Below are 24,263 nucleotides of genomic sequence, written 5' to 3'. Positions count from 1 at the left end.
TCTTAACTGACTCTTTTACAGGAGATAGGGGCATAGTTGGAATCATACTGTTTAGCATGTATCATTTCCTGATATTTTTAATGTTTGTTAGCTTTTATTCAGCAGCCAGACATTTTTCCTGCTAGATTCAAGTTCCATGAGGGCAAAGAATACGTTTGGCTCATTTACTAGATTATTCCCAAAGCTTAGCTCATGTCTGGCTCACAGACAGCATTCAATAAATATTTATTACATGAATGAAGGAAACTGTAACCCTAGAGTTTTATTACTTTATAGAAAAGACAAAGAAGTTATTGAAATCAGTTTATAACTAGAATTCAAAATGTACACAAAATAATTTGCAAAGCGTCGAGTTACAGAAGAATTAAATACTACTATAAAAGCATCTCTAACCAAATAGCTGTGGCCAACCTGTTTCAAGCAATAGTCAATATGATAAAATTCAGTTGTAACAGTTTGATAGTCAATACAATGAAATTAAAATATAACAGTGTGTTGCCAGAGATCTAATAATAAATAAAACATTTTCATTGAAATTCTGCTAATAGAATGCAGTTGAATTAAACCTACTGCATTTTGTTCATTCTATCCTTCAATCTTCTTAATTTAATTAACTCATATTCTGAGTTTACAGAAGAAGCAAGATGGTACATTTAATAGCTACTTCTCTGGCTTTTTTATATCAGTGTTAGTTTGGATTTCTGAAGCTACAGGTCTTCCTAATCAATTCACTTTCTCTATGGTGCCTACTTTGTCTTGTCTCTCAAATCCATTATTTCTCCTAGTGAATTTAATTTCTTTTTTCCTATTCCCATTTTGATTTCTCAGTCTTCTCAAGTATTTGATAAGCATTCTCTCAGAACGACACATTTTCCTGTCAAATTCCTGAACACAGTCTATTAAGTATTATTGGTCACTTACTATGTGCCAAGCACTGTGCTACCTATCAAATATGGTAGCCACTAACCAAACATGACTATTTAAATTTAGATGCTAATTAGTTTAAAAGTTCTTAGATTATTCAGAGCCACACCTTCACTGGTCACATTTCAAGTGCTCAATAGCCATACAGACTAGTGCCTACTATATTGGACAGTGCAGATTACAGAATATTTTATCATCACAGAAATTTCTACTAGACAGTGCTGCTCAAGATGACACAAAACAGTATCTGAGGCAATGCAGTGATAGAGAGTGATCCAAACATTTTGTGAAGAGATAAGCTGTGTAGTGCAATGTGAGGTCAGAGAAAGTAGACAACAATATGAGTGGCTGCACTTGCGAAATACTATGGCAATAGAGGGATGAGAACAGAAGCATCAAGTACGCTCAGGTTTATACAGATGAAAGGAGTTGACAAGGCAAGGGCAACTGCATTCACAGTAATGTGAGGAAGCAATCGTGGCAGGCATAGGAACATACTGAGGATTTGTAGTTGGAAAGAGTTAGTAGGACATTGTGGATGGTGAAGGCGGGGCAACACTCACTGTCATTTCCTTCATTAGTGCTTTAACATTTAGTGAACAAGTGCTCTGTGTATCAGAGCACTGTCCTACGTATTTTGATGGAGAGATAAAATATCAAATCTCTACATTTAAGGAGATCAGAGTATATAAGAAGGCAAACAAATAGCCGTTTCTCTGATAGCACAGTGAGAGGTGCTGTGAGGAAGTGCTCCCAGCTTCTACTGGGGAAGTCTGGAAAGGCTTTACCCAGCAGGTGACTGCTGAGCTTCTAAGCTTCTTGAAACACCCAAATTTATGGTGTTTGCCTTTAGTTTAGCAAAAAAAAAAATGTTTGAGACAAAAGCAGAGGAAGGATTTGTTGTTGTTGCTATTTGTTTTATAAAGGCATGTTTCTCCTCTCCTTGCCAACACTATATTCCTAAACCAGTTGCTCATCTGCTTATGTGCAAGTGTGCATTCAGCCTCAAAGTGCAAGTGTTTGACAAATAAACAATTTTCCTAAATTAAAACTTTGGATGATGTATTTTTTTAATCATGAGTTTCCTGGATGGTTTCAAATCATGTTTACCTGTACGAGGAAAGGCTACACATTTTCCCTGTGATCTGCAATCTTATTACAAACACAGGTACGAAGCTTGAGTTAGGTGGAGAAACACTGTGCATACGACACTGAGCCAATTCTTACCTGTAGATGTTTTTAGCTACCTGCCAGAGCATCTTCCCATCATTGTGGGATGGCAGGAAAAGGAAAAACAAGCAAAAATAAATAGATTTTCAGTAAGACATTTCTTTATTCTTGCAAAAAACTATCTGAGGCAAAACCTATATTATGTTTCTATATCAACAACCACACTAACTAAAATGACTAAATGCTAACGCTGAACAGCAATGGTCTGGACACACATAAGAAACATGCCTTGAAAAGAACAATCACACCTATAATTATGACTATGGACTAGCACAAATGCAAGTTCTTCAAGTCCAAAGGAAACCAGAAGTAACATATTTATCTTTAACTCTTCTGGTGAGATTTTTTTTTTTTTGCTTTGAATGATTTATTTTTTATTTCTTATTATATGGAGGATCAGTCAATTCTTCAAAGGCTGCTATATTGCTTTAAATAAAAATTATAAATAATGGTATTAAACAAACAAAAAAAGAAACCATTTAGATTCCTCAAATTTCTGTTAGGGATGCAGTAAATTTGCATTTGTTTTGTCCACATTCAGCAATGCAGTCTTTTCTATTGCTGAAATATGCATAATTCCTCTTATTCTTTTCCACCAAAAGAGTCCAGTAGAGCATATAAAGACATCTCCAGCAAATATACACAGTCTTCCTCCTCCACCCACCAAATAAAATTGGACTCTTACCAACAAACAAATTAAAAAAAATAGAAAAAGGAAGGCTGATGGATAGAATTGGCCTTGTGCATACAAAAGTAAAGTGAATTAATTTTGTGCTCAGCTCTACGGCAAAGAAATAGCTAAGACTAACTCAATCATTATTGCTCCCCATAGCATCCCCACCTCAGAGAGTTTTCATTATTTAAAGGGGATGCTGAGAAAAGCAACAGTAACACAAAATAATGAATGAGAGTTTCAGAATGGGGGTGAAAACTACTTCTCCATAGGCACCCGCTCAGGTGAGAGTTCTAAAACAGATGCTTCAAGCTAGTCCTACAAAGTGCATGTTTTAAGCTCACAAGCTGATTCTCAGAATATTTTCTTGGTGAGCCAAAAACTGATTTAACTTTCACTCGATATTCAAATAACTAGATCAATAGCATGATATGATATTTAAACATCTTAAAATTAGGGTGTATTAAATTGGAATGGCATATGAATATATTCATGTTCATCTATTTCAACTTGAATGCAAATATTGGGTAGATATGTTCCTATGAAGTTCCAAGTAATATATCTTCTACAGTACTTCATTCATGGCTTCTCTGGTTATTAATTTCTACTCTTTAGACATGTTTATGAAATAGTGCAAAGCACTTTGCAATCCTCCTCCCTGAGAAAAGAGATGTTGATTCTGATCCACCATGGCAGTTACAAAGACACAGACAAGTTAGAGTTCTTTCCACGTCGATCATGGTCCTAATTCTGTGTGTTACCCCTAACTCCGAGACAGGACGTAGGTGGCCGCTCTCCATTATTTCCCTCATTCACTCTCTCCACTGTTTCTGCGTAACACAAGGTTGGCTGGCATGTCATTACACACAGAAGAAAATTCACTTCATTCCCTACTTGTTCTGATACAAAATTTTATTCTGAGTTCCATTATAATAAAATAAGAGAAGAGACAGTTTGAAGACATGATTCATTAGCTTTGCGCCAGTGATTTAGATAAGGTTAAACCTCTTCAGAGTCAAATACAAGATGAATCATCTTAAATGAACATAAAGCTCATTTAACAATGTGATTTAGATATATGCTTCTCATCTTTATCTGCCCATATTGAGGTGCCCCCATTTTGTCTGCTAAAAGGAATTCCCACCAGAGTGAGGTTTTTTTTTTTATATCAAGCTAGGTAAAAGCTTGTTTTAGGGACAGGGCTATAATATTTCTATTTTTTTCAAGGGAAAATGAAAACCTTAATTTGGAACAAACTCAAAACAGAATAATTACTAAAAGAAAGATAAACACTGAATTTGTAATTCAAAACCATTTTAGAATCCTCAATAGGAAATGCTCCATTTATATTATATTGTAAATCGAGGAAGCATTATACCAAGAGAGAAATGTGCTCAGCTGAATGGAACATATTGCACTAAAGAACACAGTGTTAAAATACGTATAATAAATAAATTACCCTTCTGTTATTCGATATGTATTTGAGTATACTAGTATGTTTATCTTTACTCCTTTGAACATGAACACATTAAATCCATATTTCAGAACCGTGTCCTCTAAAATATACTACGTATACAAATTTTCCTTCCCCTACCAGCTTTCCTTGCTTTCAGAGTTCAAGGGCAAACTCTTCAAAGGTTACACGTTCATCATTGCATAACAGATTCTAAACAATTAAACAAAGAAACCCAAATAGCTGTGAGCCTGGCCTTTTCATAATCTTCAGTTTCTCCCTACTTAGCAGCACCAAATGACAGTCTGAAATTTTAGAGGCAGAAAAACGTCTTAAAAATAGAAGATCAGACGTTTACACGCTCTGACATCACCTTTTAACGGTTAGACAGGATGGCTCAGCTTCTACAGCGAGAAGTCTCTCATGTGTTCTCCCCGTTTTATAAACAATACAAGCCTCTCTCTTTCTCCTCGACTTCCGATGTAGATTTTGTTGTTGTTGTTTAAAATTCTACCCTACCCTGTCATCTCTGAAGTTTCCGCCACTCACACTTAGTCTTCAATAATAAATGATAAAAGGAAATGGAATAAATTCCCCTTAATGAGGAAATTTTCACCTGGCACACAGGAGCTGGGGAAATCTCTTAACTGACTGGAGGAACGCCTGCAGCTTCGCAATTACCAGGGGAGCCCGCGTACTTCACTCGGTCCTCTCTTCCACTTGACTGGCTTTCATCTGATCCACCAACTCACAAGTAATACTAAACAAATTTCCCTCCAGATTGCACAAATTCTAATGTGAAAATGAGCACTCCACTTGGCCTACAATTATGGGATGGGCTTACAATTTTATTATTATCTTCTTTTAAAACATCCCCCAAAAGGCAGAAGCTAAGAAAAACACTAGGCCTGATGTTCAGTAATGACACCAGTTTTAATAAGGAGAGAGAACTGAGAAAGATGTATGTGCTCTGTTCCAAGACCCCTCACCAGCCTCTCCCCTGAGTTTTACAAGGCTTCACTGATTATTTTTGGCATTTCACGGGTTCAGGACCATGCCACAATCACAATAACGCAATCAAGTGGAGAAGTTGTCTTCTCATTTTTTCTGTCAAGGAGACGGGTTGTTACCTCTTTCCTTGAGAGAAATGAAAAAGACATTTTTCAAAAGCAGAAGCAGCGTTTAGAAAAGCAAAGGATAAAACCCAGGAAATTGGGTAAGTACCACTAGTTTCTCTTAATTTTTGAGAGCACCATGCCTTATTTCTGTACAGCAATGAGGTCTTTGGAAGAGTTAAAGAAAACCTTGATCTTTCTCTCTCATGTCTGGGACAAACAGTGATCCGATGTTCATGTGAAACCATGACAGTATGAAAAGCATTTATTAGGATTTGGGTTCACTTAGCACTATCACAATAATGCTATAAAATTGCAAGTGCTGATTTTCAAGGGATGACACACTTAAAATTATACTTCGCCTTAAAGGCTATTACAAACAACAAAATCAAAACCTAGAAGAAAACCTTATGAGAAATTGATACAGTAGATATTTTTAAGTAGGCAATTTTTAAATTCCTGAATCCTATGTTCATTTTTAACCAATCTTTAGTGATCCCAATAACCCAGAAATATTGTTATATAACTTTTAATCTGGTAAGCTCATTTATATACCTCATTAATATATGGTGATTATAACATCATAATTATATTCTATGAATACCAAGTCATGAAAATGAGGGAAATAACCTAATACAGGTTAGGTTAATCCTAATTTTTGATCCTTAATAAATCACATTTTGTATCTCAGTGATCTCTAGTTGAGAATGCTGTGATTCTCTTTCTCTGCCCTTGACTGCTAACAATGAAAAACAAATGGAAACCACCTAATCACAGTAATAAGACTTGTCCATTAGTATATAAAAAAGTGTTCTGCTACATTCAAAAGAGCAGGCTTCTACTAAGAAAATAGCTTTCACCTGATCAGACTGAGCTAAAAGGCAAAGTCTATACTATGGAATACTGCTTCTGTTATTTCTGCTTAGAAAATGTATTTATAATTTAAAATACACTCAGTGTATTCTTTTTCAAAACTTAAGAGGATGTACTCAGTAAGCAAAATCCTGGATTTTCCCATGAATATAGGTTTGTTATACCTCCAGAATTTAAATCCAGTGGATAAAAAGAAATACTGTACAAGGAAGGCCCCAGTAGAAAACTGACACTGAATGAGCATTCTTTGACGTCACAATAAGTTTATTTGGAAGTCCTATATTTGAAAACTTCTCTATCATCTTTGTTTAAAGCAAGTCACGTTTCCACAGAGTAGTTTTCCAAATACCACATATGTTGTCCAAGCAACAAATATATAACAAATGTGTAACTTTCTTTGACTTTTTGAAACTATTACTTAGAATCTTATTAAAATTATTTACTTAAGTGAAGCCTATCTACTGATAACTACTGCATAGATTTTTTTTCTTGCTAAATGTAACTTGTGTAGAAATAATTTTTCATCAAATATTTTTAGTTCTTAAATGAGAAAATGTAAGCCTTTTCTAGAAAGGGGAAAAATAAGAAGCCATTTCTAGAAAAATTGTAGAATTAAATGTAGAAAAATGTAGATGTAGAAAAATTCTAGAATTAGATTCCTGGTGACATGTCACACTAGATCTATGATAATTTGAGGATTACTATGTACATGGAAGTCAAAAATCTTTATCACTGAGGGTTTTTCAGAAGAAGACATATAATACCCAGATAGCAAAAATTCTCATCTGTTTCATACTAAAAACTATACACTCAAGAACCGAGTGAGTAGCTCCCTCTTCAAGTTACCTAGAGCTAAGTATGGTCAATTAAACCAGACCATCTGCTAAAGATAGGCGGTAGGTAGGGTATGAGGCAGTATGGGCAATATCAACATAACCATGTGATGGCCGTTATGTTATCATTACTATATTTACATAGGCGAATAGTGCCTAACTGCCTACTTCAACCCGAGATGGGCCAATATCACTGACCGAATCTTAAGTCAGGGAGGCAAGGCCACTGCCTCACTCCTCGAGATACGCATCACCCACTTTATAGCTCCCAGGGCACTAGCGGAGGTTATGCGCCCATAAAGGCATCTCAGGTATGAATGAGAAGGTGAAAAATCCTGAGGGCCAGTGAGTGATTACCTAGCATCTGTAATTATAGCTCAGGCAGACTATTTTGTCTACATTTAATTTCCATTGTACACTTCAGGAGCTTTTAACTCACACCCGCATTAACATGGAAGTAAGGCATTTCCATTTTATTTAAAGAAAAAAATATATGTACATGTATGTATGTGTGCATATATACACACACGTATATATACTGTCTCATAAATACAGAAAAATTTAAAAAGAAAATCCTTACACTAGCTCTCCATTCTCTTGAAAATTCTGTTTACAATGTACTCTTAAAGGTGACTCACCAAGGCTTTCTGCTTTCCAGGCCCCCGCGTTTTCCTCACAAGGGTTTAGAGAAGGGCACATCTCTTACGAGGCTTCTGCTCTAAGTGGGGTCAACAATTCAGGCAGGGAAACACGCAGCTCACAACTTGACAGCTAAGGAGGAGCTGATCTCCAGCTGTCTGATTTAAAAGTCATATCTCTACAAAGAAGCTTTTGAAAAGGGTTAGCGACTAGAACTGAAGGCAGAAGCCCTGGGCTAGATTTCTTGCTTTCCTCTGACTGGTGTGACATAAAATATGACACACACCTCTGTGTGACTCAGTTTCACCACCTACAAAGATAGAATAGTGAGTATTTTCCACCTGTATTGTAACAGAAATTCACCTTAAGGTCACCAGAGAAATACAAATCTCTGTATCATAAGTGTTATGATTATATATTTTTCACCTTAATCTTCTTTGCTGGTTAATTAAATCAGAGCCTGCACTACCATTGTACATATTTATGAATATTTCTCATAAAAAGTTTTCTAGAAATTTGCAATTTTGAAAACTTAGATAACTTTTAAAATCAAAACTAGGTAGGGACTTCCCTGGTGGTCCAGCGGTTAAGACTGAACTTCCACTGCAGGGGGTGTGTGTTTGATCCCTGGTCGGGGTACCATGGCACAGACAAAAAACAAACAAACTGTGTAAATTTTGGCTTGTTCTCAATAGGAAATAGAGTTTACAATGTCCATGTAAGTATTATAGTGCTCCCAGTATATATAATTTCTATTTGACTGTAAAAAACAATTAGATATATCCCCTTTTATTAGAAAATAGTCATTCAGAGACTTCCTAGCTAATTAGTAAATATATAGTCACTTAAATAATGAAAACCTAGAGATGCTGATTTCCAATGTCTTCCAACACAGAGTTTATATTCTGTTTATTTTATTTTATTTTTTGGCCACACTGTGCAGCATGTGAGACCATATTTCCCCGACCAGGGATCGAACCCATGCCCCCTGCATTGGAAACACAGAGTCTTAACAACTAGAAAGTCCCCAGACTTTATATTTTGGACTACACATTTTCCAATTAATAATTTTGTGGGTCCCTTGAGCAACCAGGAATTGTAATATATTTTCCTCCACTCCAATCTCCCTTCTTTGGCATGACTGAAAAATTCTGATTTTCACTTTCTACCAAAAATATTTTTTATTTATTTAATGGGAATATCATCATACAAATATTATTGAGATTTTACTCTATGCAAGGTCAATTTCCAAGAAAATATATAGTATATAAAGAACTGAAAATCATTCTTATCTGTTTCAGAACTGACACTATTTTTTAGAACGGTGAAGTCCATTCTTCATTCACACAAATCAGCAAAAGCTTTTAAGAAAATCTTATAATAAAAGTATATTAAGACATGGTATTTGAAATTTGCCCTAATGGAATTTACAGATTAATTGGAGCATCCTCCTAGTATGTAGTAATTACAGAACAATGAGCGAAATTGTGTGGCTCCAACTATAACGTACATTGAGCAAATAGGTAGAGAGTATTCACTTTAATTTCTGTTCACAGCCTTAATTTCCTTATAGGAAGGTTCTCATTTTTATGAAATACAGCATAAATATAACAAAATAATAGCAAACACGATTTGTCACTTCCTGAGTACAATTCATCCATTTACCTACTTCTTTCTCATTGCACATTTGCTCCTTTTAGTCTAGCTCCTATTCTTTCCTCCCCATCAACAAATTTGGTGGACTTGCTCAATTCTCTCCCTCTCTGCTCTCATCAAACCATGACATATTGTTGACAGTGTATTCCTATTTATTTATTTATAATTCTCTCTTCCCTTGGTTCCCATGGCATAGAGACATATTGAAGGAAAGATGCTATCCTTGGATTCCAAAAGTCCTGAACTCAGATCGTGGCTTCCGTGTGCACTTCCCCTGAAATCTTGAAAAATTTATTTAAATGTTCTGAGTCACTGTTTTGTTTATAAAATATGGGGTAGGGTTGCATACCTTCTAAGAACTCTTAAACTGTGACTTATATGAGATAACTTAGTACACAAAGATCTTAGAGCTTCTTGGTCCATTAAAAGCATCCTGTCTTATGTATACCTAAGCATATACAAATCTTCAAAAATAGATTACAAACCCATTGAAGGCAACTAACAATATGATTTGGTCTAATAACAGCTCCTAATAAAGAGAAATGTCATCAAGTAAATAACCTATCATGCTGAGATCACAGATGTTGACATACGGATAATCTATTAAATCCTGGCTATTAATAGATACATACATACTACAAATTATGAGTATATGTTATTTTAAACCAACTTAAGATTTTTGGAACTATCGAACATATAAGAATCAATAAGCAGAAAATATATAATATTTATTTTATGAATGATGTGAACATCACTCTGAAAACATTTTAGGTGAAACATGCATCTTGCCCATGCCAGACTCAAGTTCTCTCTCACTCTTTCAAAATGCAAAATTATTTGTCAAAACTATGAAAGCAATGTTTAAATAATTAATTCAATGAGGGTTCTCAGAACATTAAATATTTGATGTAAAATTTTATTCACAATATACCTGATATAATAAATTATTAGTTAGAAAAATTAATAGAGGCTTGTCAAATCTGTGACATCACCTAAAATATCACATGGAACATAAAAACAAATTAAAAATAAAATGTATTTTTGGCATTAGTTCACGGGCACGGAAATTCCCACAGTAATGTTCCTCTTTTCCAGAAGAAAAACTAACCTTTTTATGTAAGGTCCAATATTTAGTATTCGTGAAGAGGTTTATTAGATAAATGGTTTAGGGTATGAAGACAAACCATAGGATACTAATATGTAGTAACTAATAAAATTGTTTTCCTTTAGAGTCAATTACTTTATATATAATATATATTCAGCTTAGAAGCATGGCTAACTAGTAAAATAAGAGAATATATATTTTTTAAACTAGGGTGAAACTGAGACTTAGAAATATAGTGTGAGTTGATAGTGAAGTCAGAGGACATAACCTATTTTCTGCAAATCAGATCAATGGGTTCCACTAAAGTGTCCAACCATCTCTATTCTCATTCTACATTCAAAATAATAAACACCCAAACACTTAGTGTGTATATATATATACACACACACATACATTCATTAGTGTGTGTGTATGTATGTGTGTGTGTGTGTATGTATATATATATATATATATATGTTCATATATATATGAAGGTCCACAGACTGGGGTGGAGAAAACAACAAATGGTATCACAAGCATATATCATAGTAAAGGATCATAAAAATTATAACATGTGATTATACATTATATATAGTGAAATGTATATTTTTCTCTAAATTGCTTCTATATTAAATACCCTTTAAGGCTAAATGATTACTTTTAATTTTTTCTACCAAAAAGTATAAATTATCATTAGAAAGTAAAGTACTGATCCTTCTCTGTCTTAAGCTTAAGTTTTGGTGTTTTTTTAAATTTTTATTGGCGTATAGCTGCTTTACAATGTTGTGTTAGTTTCTGCTGTACAGCAAAGTGAATCAGCTATACATATACATATATCCACCCTTTTTTGGTTTCCTTCCAGTTAGGTCACCACAGATTATTGAGTAGAGTTCCCTGTGCTAAACAATAGGTTCTCATTAGTTATCTGTTGTATACATAGTAGTTATGCCTAAGTTTTAATGACTTTTAGGTGACACTTTTCCCTAGAAAACTTCAATCAAATACAAGCACAAAACGTTCTTGTCTGGTTTTGCCACGCCTCCTGAACAAGTTAAATAAAAAGTCAATAGAAACTAACGTGTGTAGGAGAGGACATTCAAAGGGAGTGTTCCAGCTAAGGTGACACCTGCATTATTACATCTGCCAGAAGTTTGTGGCTGCAGGGAAATGGCCAACTTTACTGAGCTCAATTTAGCACTTGAATGCCCAAGTGGAACTCACCAGGCTTGCCCCAGATTGTTTTCCTAAGCTATAGGCACACCTATGACTTTTCAGCCCTCACCAATGGATGTAGTTTATCACGTTGAACATAGTGATGTTCAGATGAAAATTAGGCCCTTCAAAAGCACACCTTCCTCTTTTTTTACTACATTGTAGCAATAAGTGGCAGTGAAGGGGGAAGAGAATATTAATATTAATATTATCAGAATTAAAAGTTAAAAAAAACAACATATGAGCCTACAGAATAGTGGACAAAAGCAATTTCTGAATAACTTGCATATTAATCCATAGTAAATTAAATTTATATCAATCATTAATAGAGAAATAAATCCAAAACTTAGCCACATATATGGTGCCCCCAAACTTAGCCACATATATGGTGTAAACTGTATCACAGTGGTCATATCCCCTACTTTTGAACATCTAAAATGGATGAAAACAGAGTCCTTTTAAACAGTCAAGCATTATGTTGCTAACATAAATAGCAGCATTGTGCAAAAAAAACACCAGAGAGCAAAATGGACCATACTGGGAAAACTGCCCAAATTGAATGAAATGCAAAAGAACAAGCAGTCATCATAACGGGTGGAAACTTTCCATTTGGTGATTTAACGTGGTACAGCACAAGCAGTGGATGGCTGCCTTCTTTAAGCTAATCACTGAAAGAAGGATTCAAAACTTAATTCAACTTAGTTCCAGTCAGTAAAAGAGCAAAATTATACGACTTAGGCAGGTATAATAAAGTTCTTCAGCTACACATGTCAGTCAGAAATAGCAAAAGAAACTAAAAATTAAAATAAAGAAAAAAAATGTAAAAAAGAGTTATAGGCAGAAGATAGGCAGGTGCTCAAAGCTGGTAATTAGCATATTCACATTTTTTCTTGCATATTCAGGTTGGTTTTTTTTTTTTAAGTATCATGACTGTCTTTCAATCTAAAATTGTTAATCCAACTTGATATTATAAATAAAAAGGTTTGGGGTGTCGTGTCTTTAAATAGTTCTTGCCCACAAAGAAGATTTACTACAGTTGACTAACTTCCTTACTTATAGTGAAAGGGGTTCAACTGTGATATTTTTGTACCTGTGCTTATCTATTTATTACTAATATTGTTGAAACCTTTATCAAATGTGCTAGTTCTATGATGATGGGACTATCATCGCTTTATTAAATACTGTCACTACGCTGGAAGTGTCTACTACATGTAGTCTGATTTCCTCCAGATGTTATATAATTCACCTTTCCACCTTTCCACATCCCTAAATATATATATATATATATATATATATGTGTGTGTGTGTGTGTGTGTGTGTGTGCATGTGTATAGGGTTTAAATATAAAACATCCTAGGCTCCAGAGTCCTGCTCAGGTTTGATCTCAATTCTGTCATTTATTAGCATGTGATATCAAGGACGTTGTTAAATATCTCAGAACCTCAGTTTACTACCTATAAAATTGGGATAATTACTGACTTTCTTAGGTTGTGGTAAGGATTAAATGAAATAATGCAATTAGAACAGTGCCTGATATGTAGTCAATAAATTCGTTGATCATTATCTTACACCTGGAAGGCGTTTGATGGAATCAAAATTCAAGTTTCTGTATTAACACATAGAGCTCGATTATCCATTCTTTTTTTACTTTAGAGAACCAGCTATATCAAGAGAACCTAGCTGATAAAGACATTTGACATATTTATCTGTTTAACTTATACTACCTGTGCTTCTGTCCTCCAATCCAGTTTTATTTGCGTGACTAGAATTGAATCTGTCTATGGACTAATGGAGGAAAGGATTAGAGGTAAGACTTCTGTAATTTTTAATAGACCAAAATAAATGCATTTTTCTTCTAGTGAAAATGCTATATGGGAGGAGCATTATGTGTAAAAGAGTCAATGTTGGTAAGATGAGTGAGTATGGGGAAAAGAGATACACTAAAGTCTGGATAGCTTGGTAGTGAAGGCCAATGAAGAGAGCTTTTGAAAATGTTGCAATTACACTGAAAATTCTGACAAGTTCAATTTTCCTAAACTACTTGCAAAGTGATCTGGTAATGTGAGGTTAATAGATCAAACATACGAATCCCAATGCATATGCATAATAGGCATTGGAATCCTCCATGATACAACTCACATCACATTGAGTAAAGAGAAACTTTTCAAAACCTAAAGAAATCCAAAGTGAAATATGTTATCACTCTAGATCGATTCATTCCACTACACTAGCTTATAAATTTGGGGAACTGCCTAGGACAGTCAACTTTCCTAGCATGCCCTCGGGAAGCAATAAACAGTTTAAGAAGAAAAAGAGAAAGTCAGTGAACCGAAGTATAGAAGAGAAATTCTTTGCTGAAGCTGTCTGAATAATGATTAACACCTAAGTTGGTAAGAATGGCTATTGCTCTGGAAGTTTCCAGAGGGTTGCCATTGCTATGATCATGTATTGAAGATAACAAACTGAGTTCTGATGGAAGCAAGCACTCAGAGCTGGGATGCTGAGGGATACTGAGTTGATTATTCTAACACCTGTCTAACTTGGCCCAACACCCTGAAGAAGACGGGATTTCATACTTCATCCTCAACAAGAAACATATTTATCTCCACCCTTCAAGGAAGTGAGAAAACTGTAATTTCTACTTTCTCATAGACATGTAAAACTCATCCGTTATTTCCATAATGCTAACCTTGTTACAATCATTGTTTTCTTTTCTCTACTCCAGTCTGTGGACATTCACATATACACCTAATACGTGGGTATATTCTATTTGGAAGTCAAATTCTGGACTTCATTTCAGGTGACTATATATAAATACAAGTAATAGACTGCCATCAATCTAAGTGCTATTCTCATCTTCTGCTAGTGAATGTATTTATTGCATTTTAGAAGAATTTTAGCATGATTAACAACTGTAAAGTGGGAATTTTTGTTCGTGCTATTGATCTTTTGATAAGAATGCCATTTGTATCACTAGCTATCATTGCTTTCTTATTTTAAAAAAATAGGTCTGGTATTAAAATAAGTGACAATGCATCATAAAGAAAATTAAGAAATGATACATTGCAAAATATATATGCAAATGCAAATCGTAACTCTGAAAATGAGTCTTAAAATGCATATATCAGTATAACAAGTGGCACTTCCATTTTCAGGGGGAAGAAGAGAAAACTTTCTTGGACACTCATCATGTGCCAAGGGTCCTTTGCATTTATATCATTTAAACTCCACAACAAAACTATAAAGGAGACATTAGCAGGAAGCACGTGAGGTTGGAGAAGTGAGGGGGGTGACGTGCCCATGATGCTGCAGTTGGTAATACTGTGCACCCACATATCTGACTGGCTCCATAGCCTGTGCTCCTTCCAGCACACAGGAAGGAACCAGGTGAAACTTAACCCACGTCTAGCATTCTACACTTTACCCTCTCTTTAAGTTTCTCCTTTCTCCTAATTAAGATCCCCACTGCCCATTTTCCCAGGGACTTATAAGAAAATTGCAAAGGGACCTGGGCACATTGGCACCAGAGACATGCTCAGGCAAGAGAATTTGGGGGTTGGCCCAAATCAGACCAAATAAATAGCTACTTCCTGGGTCTACATCTAAAGTCAGCCTTTCGAACGTGGGAGCAGTTGAAATTTTGAAACAAATCACAGATAAAAAAGAACCAGCTGACCTTAACCTTCCTCCAATATATAACTCAACCATATAATGCCAACTGTTATTAGATAGCTATTACTGTTGGAGCAGTATCTGCCTCGATGACCAAGCCTCTCTGGATATTTAGAAACTGATAAAAAGCAGAAGATGTCATAATCCAGGCTAATCATGAAGATAATCAAAATAGGGCAAAAACAAACAAACAAACAAATGTAAGTCCTGCACTCACCCACCATCAGTTGCAATATCCTTTCAACTTCAGATCCCAATGTGCCACAGAATGACTGAGACAGGGGGCTTCAGTAGCCATCTGTTCTTATTCTATTTATCCAACACCTCTAAATAACAGTCATTATTGAATTGCTATGTGTGCATCTAAGATACTCAAAAAAAAAAGGACGTAAAGTGTCCATCAGATAATAATAAGTTCAGAGTTTAGGTTTACTAACACCATAAATCCTCTGTTGAGGTCTTGAAGCAAGAGACAATTGTTAAGTATTATGTTTTAGAATCTTTTAAATTATTAAGTTGTATATAAAAAGTTTTTATTGTAGATGATTATGAACAATAGAAAAATCTCTATTTACAATTATACTTATGCCAGAAAATGGAGACTTTATTTTAAAATGTCAAATTAACAGCAAAAAATGCAATAAAATGTTGAAGTCAGAACGATGTTGTAAGTGATCTACGACTGTGAGTCGTTCTAATAATCCTCCAAACAGCTTTTTCACTATCAATATACACTTATTTCTGCTTAGTTAGAATTTCAACCTGCCTTCTGTTTGTAACAAAAACTATTCAATTAAAACATTGAATTTGTCCAAAAATCAGAATGGATATCAAGTGGAAATTTAAATCACAATAACATCTGCTGTTTTTCACCCCAGGACTCCTCCACTGCTACGGTTGGCATACTGTAAGTTTCTAGCACCCTCATGTGGTTTAATTGGAATGGTTTCACAGGCATTTGAAATCAGTTGTCTGAAACTGAAAACAGTGGAACAGACTATAATTCAACATAGAAGTTCTGCTGGCAACATAAACCAAGAAAGGAAACCTCAAGTCAGCAAAATTCTAAGACGAATGTATAGGCTCGATTCTTAACTTCTACCTACTGTTCATTTTATATGATCACTACAAAGGATGACTTACAAGCAACTACAGCTAGTTTCATTTCTGGCAGATTGGAGTCCCCCATTTTCAAAACCAAGCATTTGTTGTGGGTGATTGTTGAATAGATGAAAAAGAACCTCCTTCTGCTCAAAAAGAGAAGCAAGTGCCCGGTTTGTGTACATTTTGATTAAGTAAACCCAGTAACCCAATTATATGTTGCAGTTTCTAAATAGTCGAGAAATCCAGTCACTGAGAGCTTCCACTGTTTGCAACATTTTAAGCAATTAATTTTTCTACATTTACTAAAATCATTTGAGAATAATTTCTGCAAAACAAAATTTTTCCCTCTCTAAACATGTGCCTAGGCTTGTAGGTGAGATTTCTTTCCAGTAGTAGTGTATTTCAAAGCCCTCTTAAAGAGGAGAAGCTAAAGAGAAATACACTGTCTTTCTTAAACTGGTAATACATGTTCCTGTTATCACAGATCCAAGTTTAAAACCTATCTGTGACTTCATATGCCTGAGCTACCTCAAAAAACGATCTTCTCAGAAAATAGAAAAAAGTAGATTTTAAAACACTGACATTATAGGAATGTTCTGAACATGAAATCAAATTTTTAAAATAATTGGCCATAAAGCAGATAAAAATGCAAATTAGTGAGAGGTAAAGGGTCTATTAACAAAAATTTGAATGTGGCTTATTTGTATGCTGAACTGGATGTCCCAGTGTTAAAAATATCAGTAGAATGCAAGAGGAATATGTTTGCTCATCAATACACAGCAATACGTAGGTTGATATTAAAAGAGAAGAATAGACTTCAGAACTTGGAAAATGTATAGAAAACAGAAATAGTATTCATTTCATTATTGATTAATAAAATTTAAATCTAGGTAATGTCTGGTAATTAAATAGCACATCAATCCATAAATGTACACCAATTTTTGTAAATTCAGAAGACCTAATAAAAACATCACTATGTTTCTGTCAAGGGTAGGGCAGGGGTAGAAGACAATTAAAATTATTAATAGATGCCTTTAAAAAGGTAAACGTCTAAAAACTGCCATTTCTTCTGGTTATGGCTATTGCTTTGCAGCATTGGCACTATTTACTTCATTGAAGCAGAATTTTGGCCAAATGTGTAAGGGTAAGAGGAAGACAAAACTGCACAGAAGATACCTGGAGTGAATCAGAGCACAAGTGCCTTACCTGTTGAGCCCTTTTAGTGTCTTTTCCATGCTTAAAATGTCACGCATCTTATACAAAAACCACTTGTCAATGGATGTGAGCTTCATAATCTCATCCAGGGACACATTGTCTTCCAAGGCCTGCCAAAAGGAGAAGAGATGCTTTCTTTGGCAAACATCTTATAAAGGTCTTATTTGGTTGAAAACATAGCAGCCATTCCTCTCCATGTTAAGAGAGCCTGAGGCTATAGACTGAGAATGAAACTGATATCACATCATTGACGTTCCTCCCAATAAACTTACAGATACTGCCAACTATATCCACAAATGGCATGAACAGGAGGTACTCTGAGTTAATCAGAGTAGTGTGTGCTCAGAAAAATTCCTGTAACAGGCTCTGCTTCCCTGCTTTTTATATGACTGTGTTACCAATTATATTCTAAATCTGGTATATCTTTTTGGCATTAAAGAGAATCTCTTGAAACTATAGTTATGCCAAATTGGTAAGAACATGTAGAATCAATATAATGATCGTTTAACTTGTATTTTGGATAATTACCCTTTAGCATATTTAGCATATTTTTATCACTTCATTCCATATTCACACCAACCAGTCATTGAGAATTTATGGATCACATTTGGCTTGGTGTTATTTCTCTCAAATATTACCTCACAGAAGACTTCAAACAAAAAATTATTTTGAATCAGTTACTGTGACTTTCGTGCTAAGACAGGCATTTTACAAAATCCTAATATATTCCAAAACAATGTAGTAATAACTTCTGTTCTGATAGGCAGCTCAGCTTTTTCCTCAAGCTTAGTTTAGCAATTTCTCAAAAGTAAAATTACAGCTATGGGTCATTAAGCTGAGTACAAAAGGCAGCTGAAAGAAGAGATAAACTCTCAAAACCAAAACCTTCATAGTCAAAAGATGCCTACTCTTATTCTTTTCTATGTTTAGATAATATTTATACTCAATGAAAAATGATAATCAAATATTTCAAAACAACATATTTTATTATGGCACACTATATTTTTAAATACCATTAGGAAATATATGTAACTAATAACTGCTGTTATATTTCAACCAAGGAGCTTAATTTTCCTAAAACTTTTACTTATTTCTGGTATCAGAGAGACCATGATCATACATGTTGAGAAACAATATAGCTCATAATTCTATTGACTAGAATAAAATGACATCTAATGTGAATACTGAAAGACATATTCGTTTCGTAAGTCTATTTATGTTTTTTTGTTTAATTCTCCCTATAACTATAGCCAGGTTCCCAAGGACTTAATATTATGCCTTATTTGCCAAGGGATTAAAGGGACAATTGGCTCTTTGACCATCAACACTGTGAGGGGAATAGAACCTTAAGGTCGTTAGTGACACTTCTGATAGACCAAAGGACATTTTCACACAATCGCACACAGTAATTACCCTGCGACTGATGAAGGACCTAGAATCTGCAGTCATTTTACTGTGAGGAAGGACAACTAGAATCACATCCACAGTTCTGAACAGAAAGCAAGATCCTGCCGGTCTTTCAAGAGCTGCAGCTTTGCTATGTCACACAGCCGTAATGAAGTTCGTAATGACCCCAAACAAGTTGGAGGTTACTCTAACGTTCCCCAAATCAAAAATAATGCCCTGTATTCTCCCCAAATCAAAAGAGGTGATGATCCAGTCATCCTGAAATAAGACTGCTGCAAAAATCAGACCTCAGAGCAAGTTGCCCTTTCTAAGAATTATGAAAGCGAGCAAAGATTTACTCACTCCCTTCATTCTTTTCCCCCTTCAGCCCACCACACTCCTCACACTCTTTGTCAAAATCACCAAGTTCCTGGTTGCTGTGGAAATGAACAGTAATGATGACCTCTAACAAACAGAAATCAGTTCCTTCTCCCAGCACGCTGGCAGGCAATAATTTATACCTCAGACCCTGCACTTCTTGCTCATACTCTGTGCAAGAAAGAATCTCCACACATTTTCCCTGAATTCTCATCCTTATAAGTCTGTTAGAAAAGAATGAGCGATACGCTTGAGTTTTACAGCCTCACTGGGAACCTGGAAATACTTCCCTTGTTCATCCACCTCAAAATGGCAGAAGTATGATGACTAGACTCAAGGAAAAAATCTATTTACTGTCCTTTGTCTGGAAAAAAAAATTATATGTATACATACAGACACACACATACACATATATACACATGTATGAATGTTGTAGGTTGTTTTTTAAACGAAAGACTGAAATAAGAACAATAAAGAAGGTGAAACGGTTTTCTAGAATGACCTCTCATTACTAATATCACTCCCACCACCATGGAAAAATGTTAATTCTCTATTCCCTTGAAAGTCAACTTTGAGAAATGTCCATCAAAAAATACTAGTATCTCTCAGACTACTTCAGAATTTCAATGGAAATGAAATATTCTGCATTTGGAAACCATAAAGGTGAGGAGAATACATTAAATGCAATGAAGGAAACATTCCCTCCCCTCCTTCTATATATGAGCATAAAAGTTGCAGAGTTCGAAATCACTAACAGCATTTTTCTGTCATTACAAAGACCAGCATTTTTCTGTTGCTACAAAGACAAGTTACAAAGACAGATTCCCTTTTTAAAGACAAAATTCATATTTTCATCAACTCATTCCACATGTACATACACACACATAAAATGGTCAGAGGACTTTGTAGCTCCAGTGTGGTTTGGTACTGTTGGAGGATTAATACCTAACCTTCCTTAAATGTCAAAAAGCAATTCAAGGATTTCTGACCAGACAGATCCCAGCTGCCCAAATCACCTTTTATAAAATCAGATGAACTAAAACTTCAAAACTCTAAGCATAGTAAACATGAAAGGAGATTAATATGGCATTTAATTTGCATTAAAGGGAACTAGTGGGTGGAAGTGAGAAATGTGGGGCTTTTTTGTTCTATAAGTAAGACCAATAAAATAATTACATAGAAAAGCCTATAATCATGGAAGTTCTTTAGAGTTTGTTGTTTAAACACAGAAGAAGAATCAAATAAAGATTATTCTAGAGTCTTAGGTAGGACATACTAAGTGATACCATTTTACGCATCTTTCTTTCTAAAATATAATTTTACACATTTTCAATGAGCAAGTAATGAGGGTGATGGGAAATCATAAGTCAATATTATCAAACATTTAAGAGTATTGATAATATATGTACTAAAAGGGAAGAACATTTTATCTATGTGATCATCCTTTAAAACTGCAGTGTTCCCTTTAAGTCCAGGCTTAAGGTGAAAATAAAAAAGGGTAATTTTTCATTAGCTATAGAATAATCTGATGAAGTCCATAGAAACCTCCAGTTTGATACTATTAAAGAGAATTAAAGATTTTCCAAAAATTCCTGAATTCAAGACCACTTTGTGATTCAGTTTTACATTCAAGTCCAAGCTGATTGTATTCTGGGAAAGAAAAAAAAAGGGTAGCTCTCCGCCCCTTGTCACATATTACCTTGGCGATGGCATAGATGCGGGTGCTGGATGGTTCAGCCAGCTCTCTTCTGAGATCAATGTTGGATGGCCACTCTTTGTTCATTGGGAGACGGGAAGTAAAACCAGCTATAGAAGGGTGGCACATCCGTAAAGCCTTCTGGAAACTCTCCTCAAAGGTGCGACCAATAGCCATGACCTGTAATACACATTTAAGACTCATATTTTTAAAAAGAGCTTGCATATTTTTAATTTGTAACAAAGCTAGAAGTTGACTATTTTTCAGAAAAGACTTAGGAGCAAGACATATATCAAAAGAATGCTACTCAAATTTAAGTTATTTTTCTTTCTTGCCTTTTTACTGTGGTTTTGATGTAATGAGTCTTTAACATCATTAGGTCACTCTTTTACCACTTAGGGAATTTAGCTTGATTTGCTGAGACTGATGAGGAAATCACCTGTACTTGCTCTGGACCATAGCATTAAAAGAAAGAATCTGTGGCCAGAGAACATAGACCCTTCCTCAATAAGATCTTGCTTTCATGCAGATGTCCTTTAGAATAAAAAAGCAAATGAAGAGAAACCAGACATATATTAACACAAAAACAGAACTATTTCTAAATGGGTACCAGTCAGTATCCCAGACAGGTTGGCTTTCTTTATAGCTAAGCATTAATATTAATAGGACCTTGAGAATCATAACAAATACTGACAGATTCAGATTTTGAATATAGGAGACTAAATTCCCCATGACAAATTCAACATGTCGTCCCACAATCTTTGCAGCTGATTGTATGCTAATCAATTAGGAAAACCATGTGGTGATTTAGTTTGGACAAGTTACAAGTGAGAACTAAAATTAACCTTGAAGCCTACCCAGTTATTTTCAGTGAATAAATACTGTCTTTGATTCTTTCCATGGAATAATAGATTGCCATGCATTTTTGGTCTACAATTTAAAATAATAACAGTCATAACACTGCCTTCAGTAAACTTCTGTGATGCCTCAAACAGACCTGAATTCTCATTAATGTCAGTTTAGTAAATCTTCATGTCAATTGCGTGACAAGCTACATATACAAAGATCACTAAAGCCAAACAGATAACCTTTTCACACTGCTCCAAATTTAATTAGAAATAAGGGAAGAGTCTCAAGAGCAGGGATAAACAAAATATTAGTCCAATTCAGATACGTAATTTATGAGGCATAGTGGTATTTGAAGAGTTAGACAATATATTCATAGATTTTCTAGCCTAAGCATAGGAGAGGGTACCAGATATAAGATAGTTTACGGCACTATCAAATTAAGAAAATATTTTTGGAATATTTAAGAAAATTTTAAAGTATTATATATTTAAGAGTTGGCCCTAAAGTAACTAATTCTGTAAGTAATTCACCATGAATTTTCATTAAAGTACACTGTACATAATAGTATATGGAGTACATTCAATGAAAGAGAAGTAAACATAATAATAAAGGAATACATAACAGTGTTTGCTCAAAATTTGTCCTTTTTAATACTTTATATTATTAAACTTCATATTCATTAAGTGAAGATTTCACCATTTTTCAGTGGAATATCTATTGTGGCTTTCCCTGACCCTATTCTACTACATTCTCACAGCACCTGCATATAAATACTGCATTCCAACTTTTACCACAGTTTAATTCATATTATATTTAGTTCTGTGAATATATTCTGAACTCACCAGCTGGAGATAATGTCACAATTATCTCCATCTTATTCACTGTTTTTATCATCCCAGGGTCTTGCATGTAGTAAGAACTCAGGAAATGTCTGCTAACTTGAGTTGAACTAAATGTAAAGTGTTAAATATTCACTGAAGACAAAAACCTTTCAGATAATAAACCCTAAATTAACACATTACAAAATTATCTCATATTCTTTGGCCTACAAATTTCCCCATGCACATTGTGAAAGGGGAATCTTTCCATGAAATGTAAACTAAATAACAGTTGTTTATTTGGCAGAAACACCACCAACAAAACTTTTCCTGGCATTTGAGTTATAATTCTATTGTGCACCTTGAAGCATGATAAAAAAAAATTAAGATTTAAAACAGCTATGCCTTATGTGGAAACACTAGGGAGGAAATGAAATTCATATGTATCCTCCAATCAGTAACCCAGTATCCAAGGAAACTGAAGACTTTCAACGACATTAGGGTTGGACAAAATAACTGAGAACAAGGATGAAAGAGAGGAATTAACCAAGGACTCACCTCTCCTACACTTTTCATAGAGCTACCGATTCGGCTAGAAGTGCCGTGAAAACGATCAAGATCCCAGCGAGGAATCTTGGTAACCATGTAATCCAGGCTCGGTTCAAAGCAGGCTGATGTTTTCCCTGATACAACGTTCTTGATTTCTGGAAGTGGAATTCCTAGGGCAATCTTTGCAGCAATGAATGCCAATGGGTAGCTATAAAGGAGGAGACATTTTTCTTTTCTTTCAGCAATAAGTATTAAAAACAGCTCAAAATATAAATTGGTTTTTCTTAGAAATTCTGGTATTATTTCACATCAAGGTATAAAACACACCTGATTCTCAGTTCTGTATGAAAATTTAATAGCTCCTTATAAAATAAAGTGAGTCATGATAAAGTACAGAAGCACAGATCACAAAAGAGTTCACTGTCTATGCCTGACATGCAGTGCTACAACTCCCAACCTTCACCTCTTCAAGCCAAAATCAATAGCTTCCTTGAGAAATAAAGTACTCACTTGTGTATAATTTCCACTAAGATAAGAATCTGCAAAATATTCTTTTATAAAAATATATACATGTCTGCACCTAGGAAGACGGTGCAGTTAGCTGGTACTATGGGGTATGTAAAGGTCATAAAATGCAGTCCTTGAAAGTTTGGGTCCTTGCTCTGTTTCCAAATTATCTTTGAACTTTGGGCTCCTTACACAACTTACACTCTGGAAACTTGACCATACTCTTCTGGAATGTCAGTTTGGGTAATTGTATTTGAAAAATTAATTCACAGAACTATAGAATTACATATGAGTCCTTTAGTACAACTTCCCTACCTAAGAGGTGAAGAAACTGACAGAGACAGTAGTGATTTATCCGAAGTCCCACAATTAGTAGAAGGACCAGAAGGAGAACTCA

General features: G+C 34.9%; 1 protein-coding gene across 1 annotated transcript in view; it reads right to left on the bottom strand.

Moving 5' to 3' along the window:
* The window catches only part of CPS1 (carbamoyl-phosphate synthase 1), a 348,188-nt gene that overhangs the window by 49,603 nt on the left and 274,322 nt on the right, over positions 1-24,263 (bottom strand). Inside the window, exons 29-31 of the mRNA XM_079924871.1 lie at positions 23,369-23,567; positions 21,147-21,323; positions 17,675-17,793 (exon numbers count right to left, since the gene is read on the bottom strand). Coding sequence (XP_079780997.1) covers positions 17,675-17,793; positions 21,147-21,323; positions 23,369-23,567 — 495 coding nt within the window. The remainder of the gene's footprint in view (positions 1-17,674; positions 17,794-21,146; positions 21,324-23,368; positions 23,568-24,263) is intronic.

Source organism: Stenella coeruleoalba (assembly GCF_951394435.1).
Source record: "Stenella coeruleoalba genome assembly, chromosome: 6".
Lineage (NCBI taxonomy): Eukaryota > Metazoa > Chordata > Mammalia > Artiodactyla > Delphinidae > Stenella > Stenella coeruleoalba.
The sequence above is the reverse complement of the archived record's forward strand: the minus strand, read 5'-3'. Positions and strand labels throughout refer to the sequence as shown.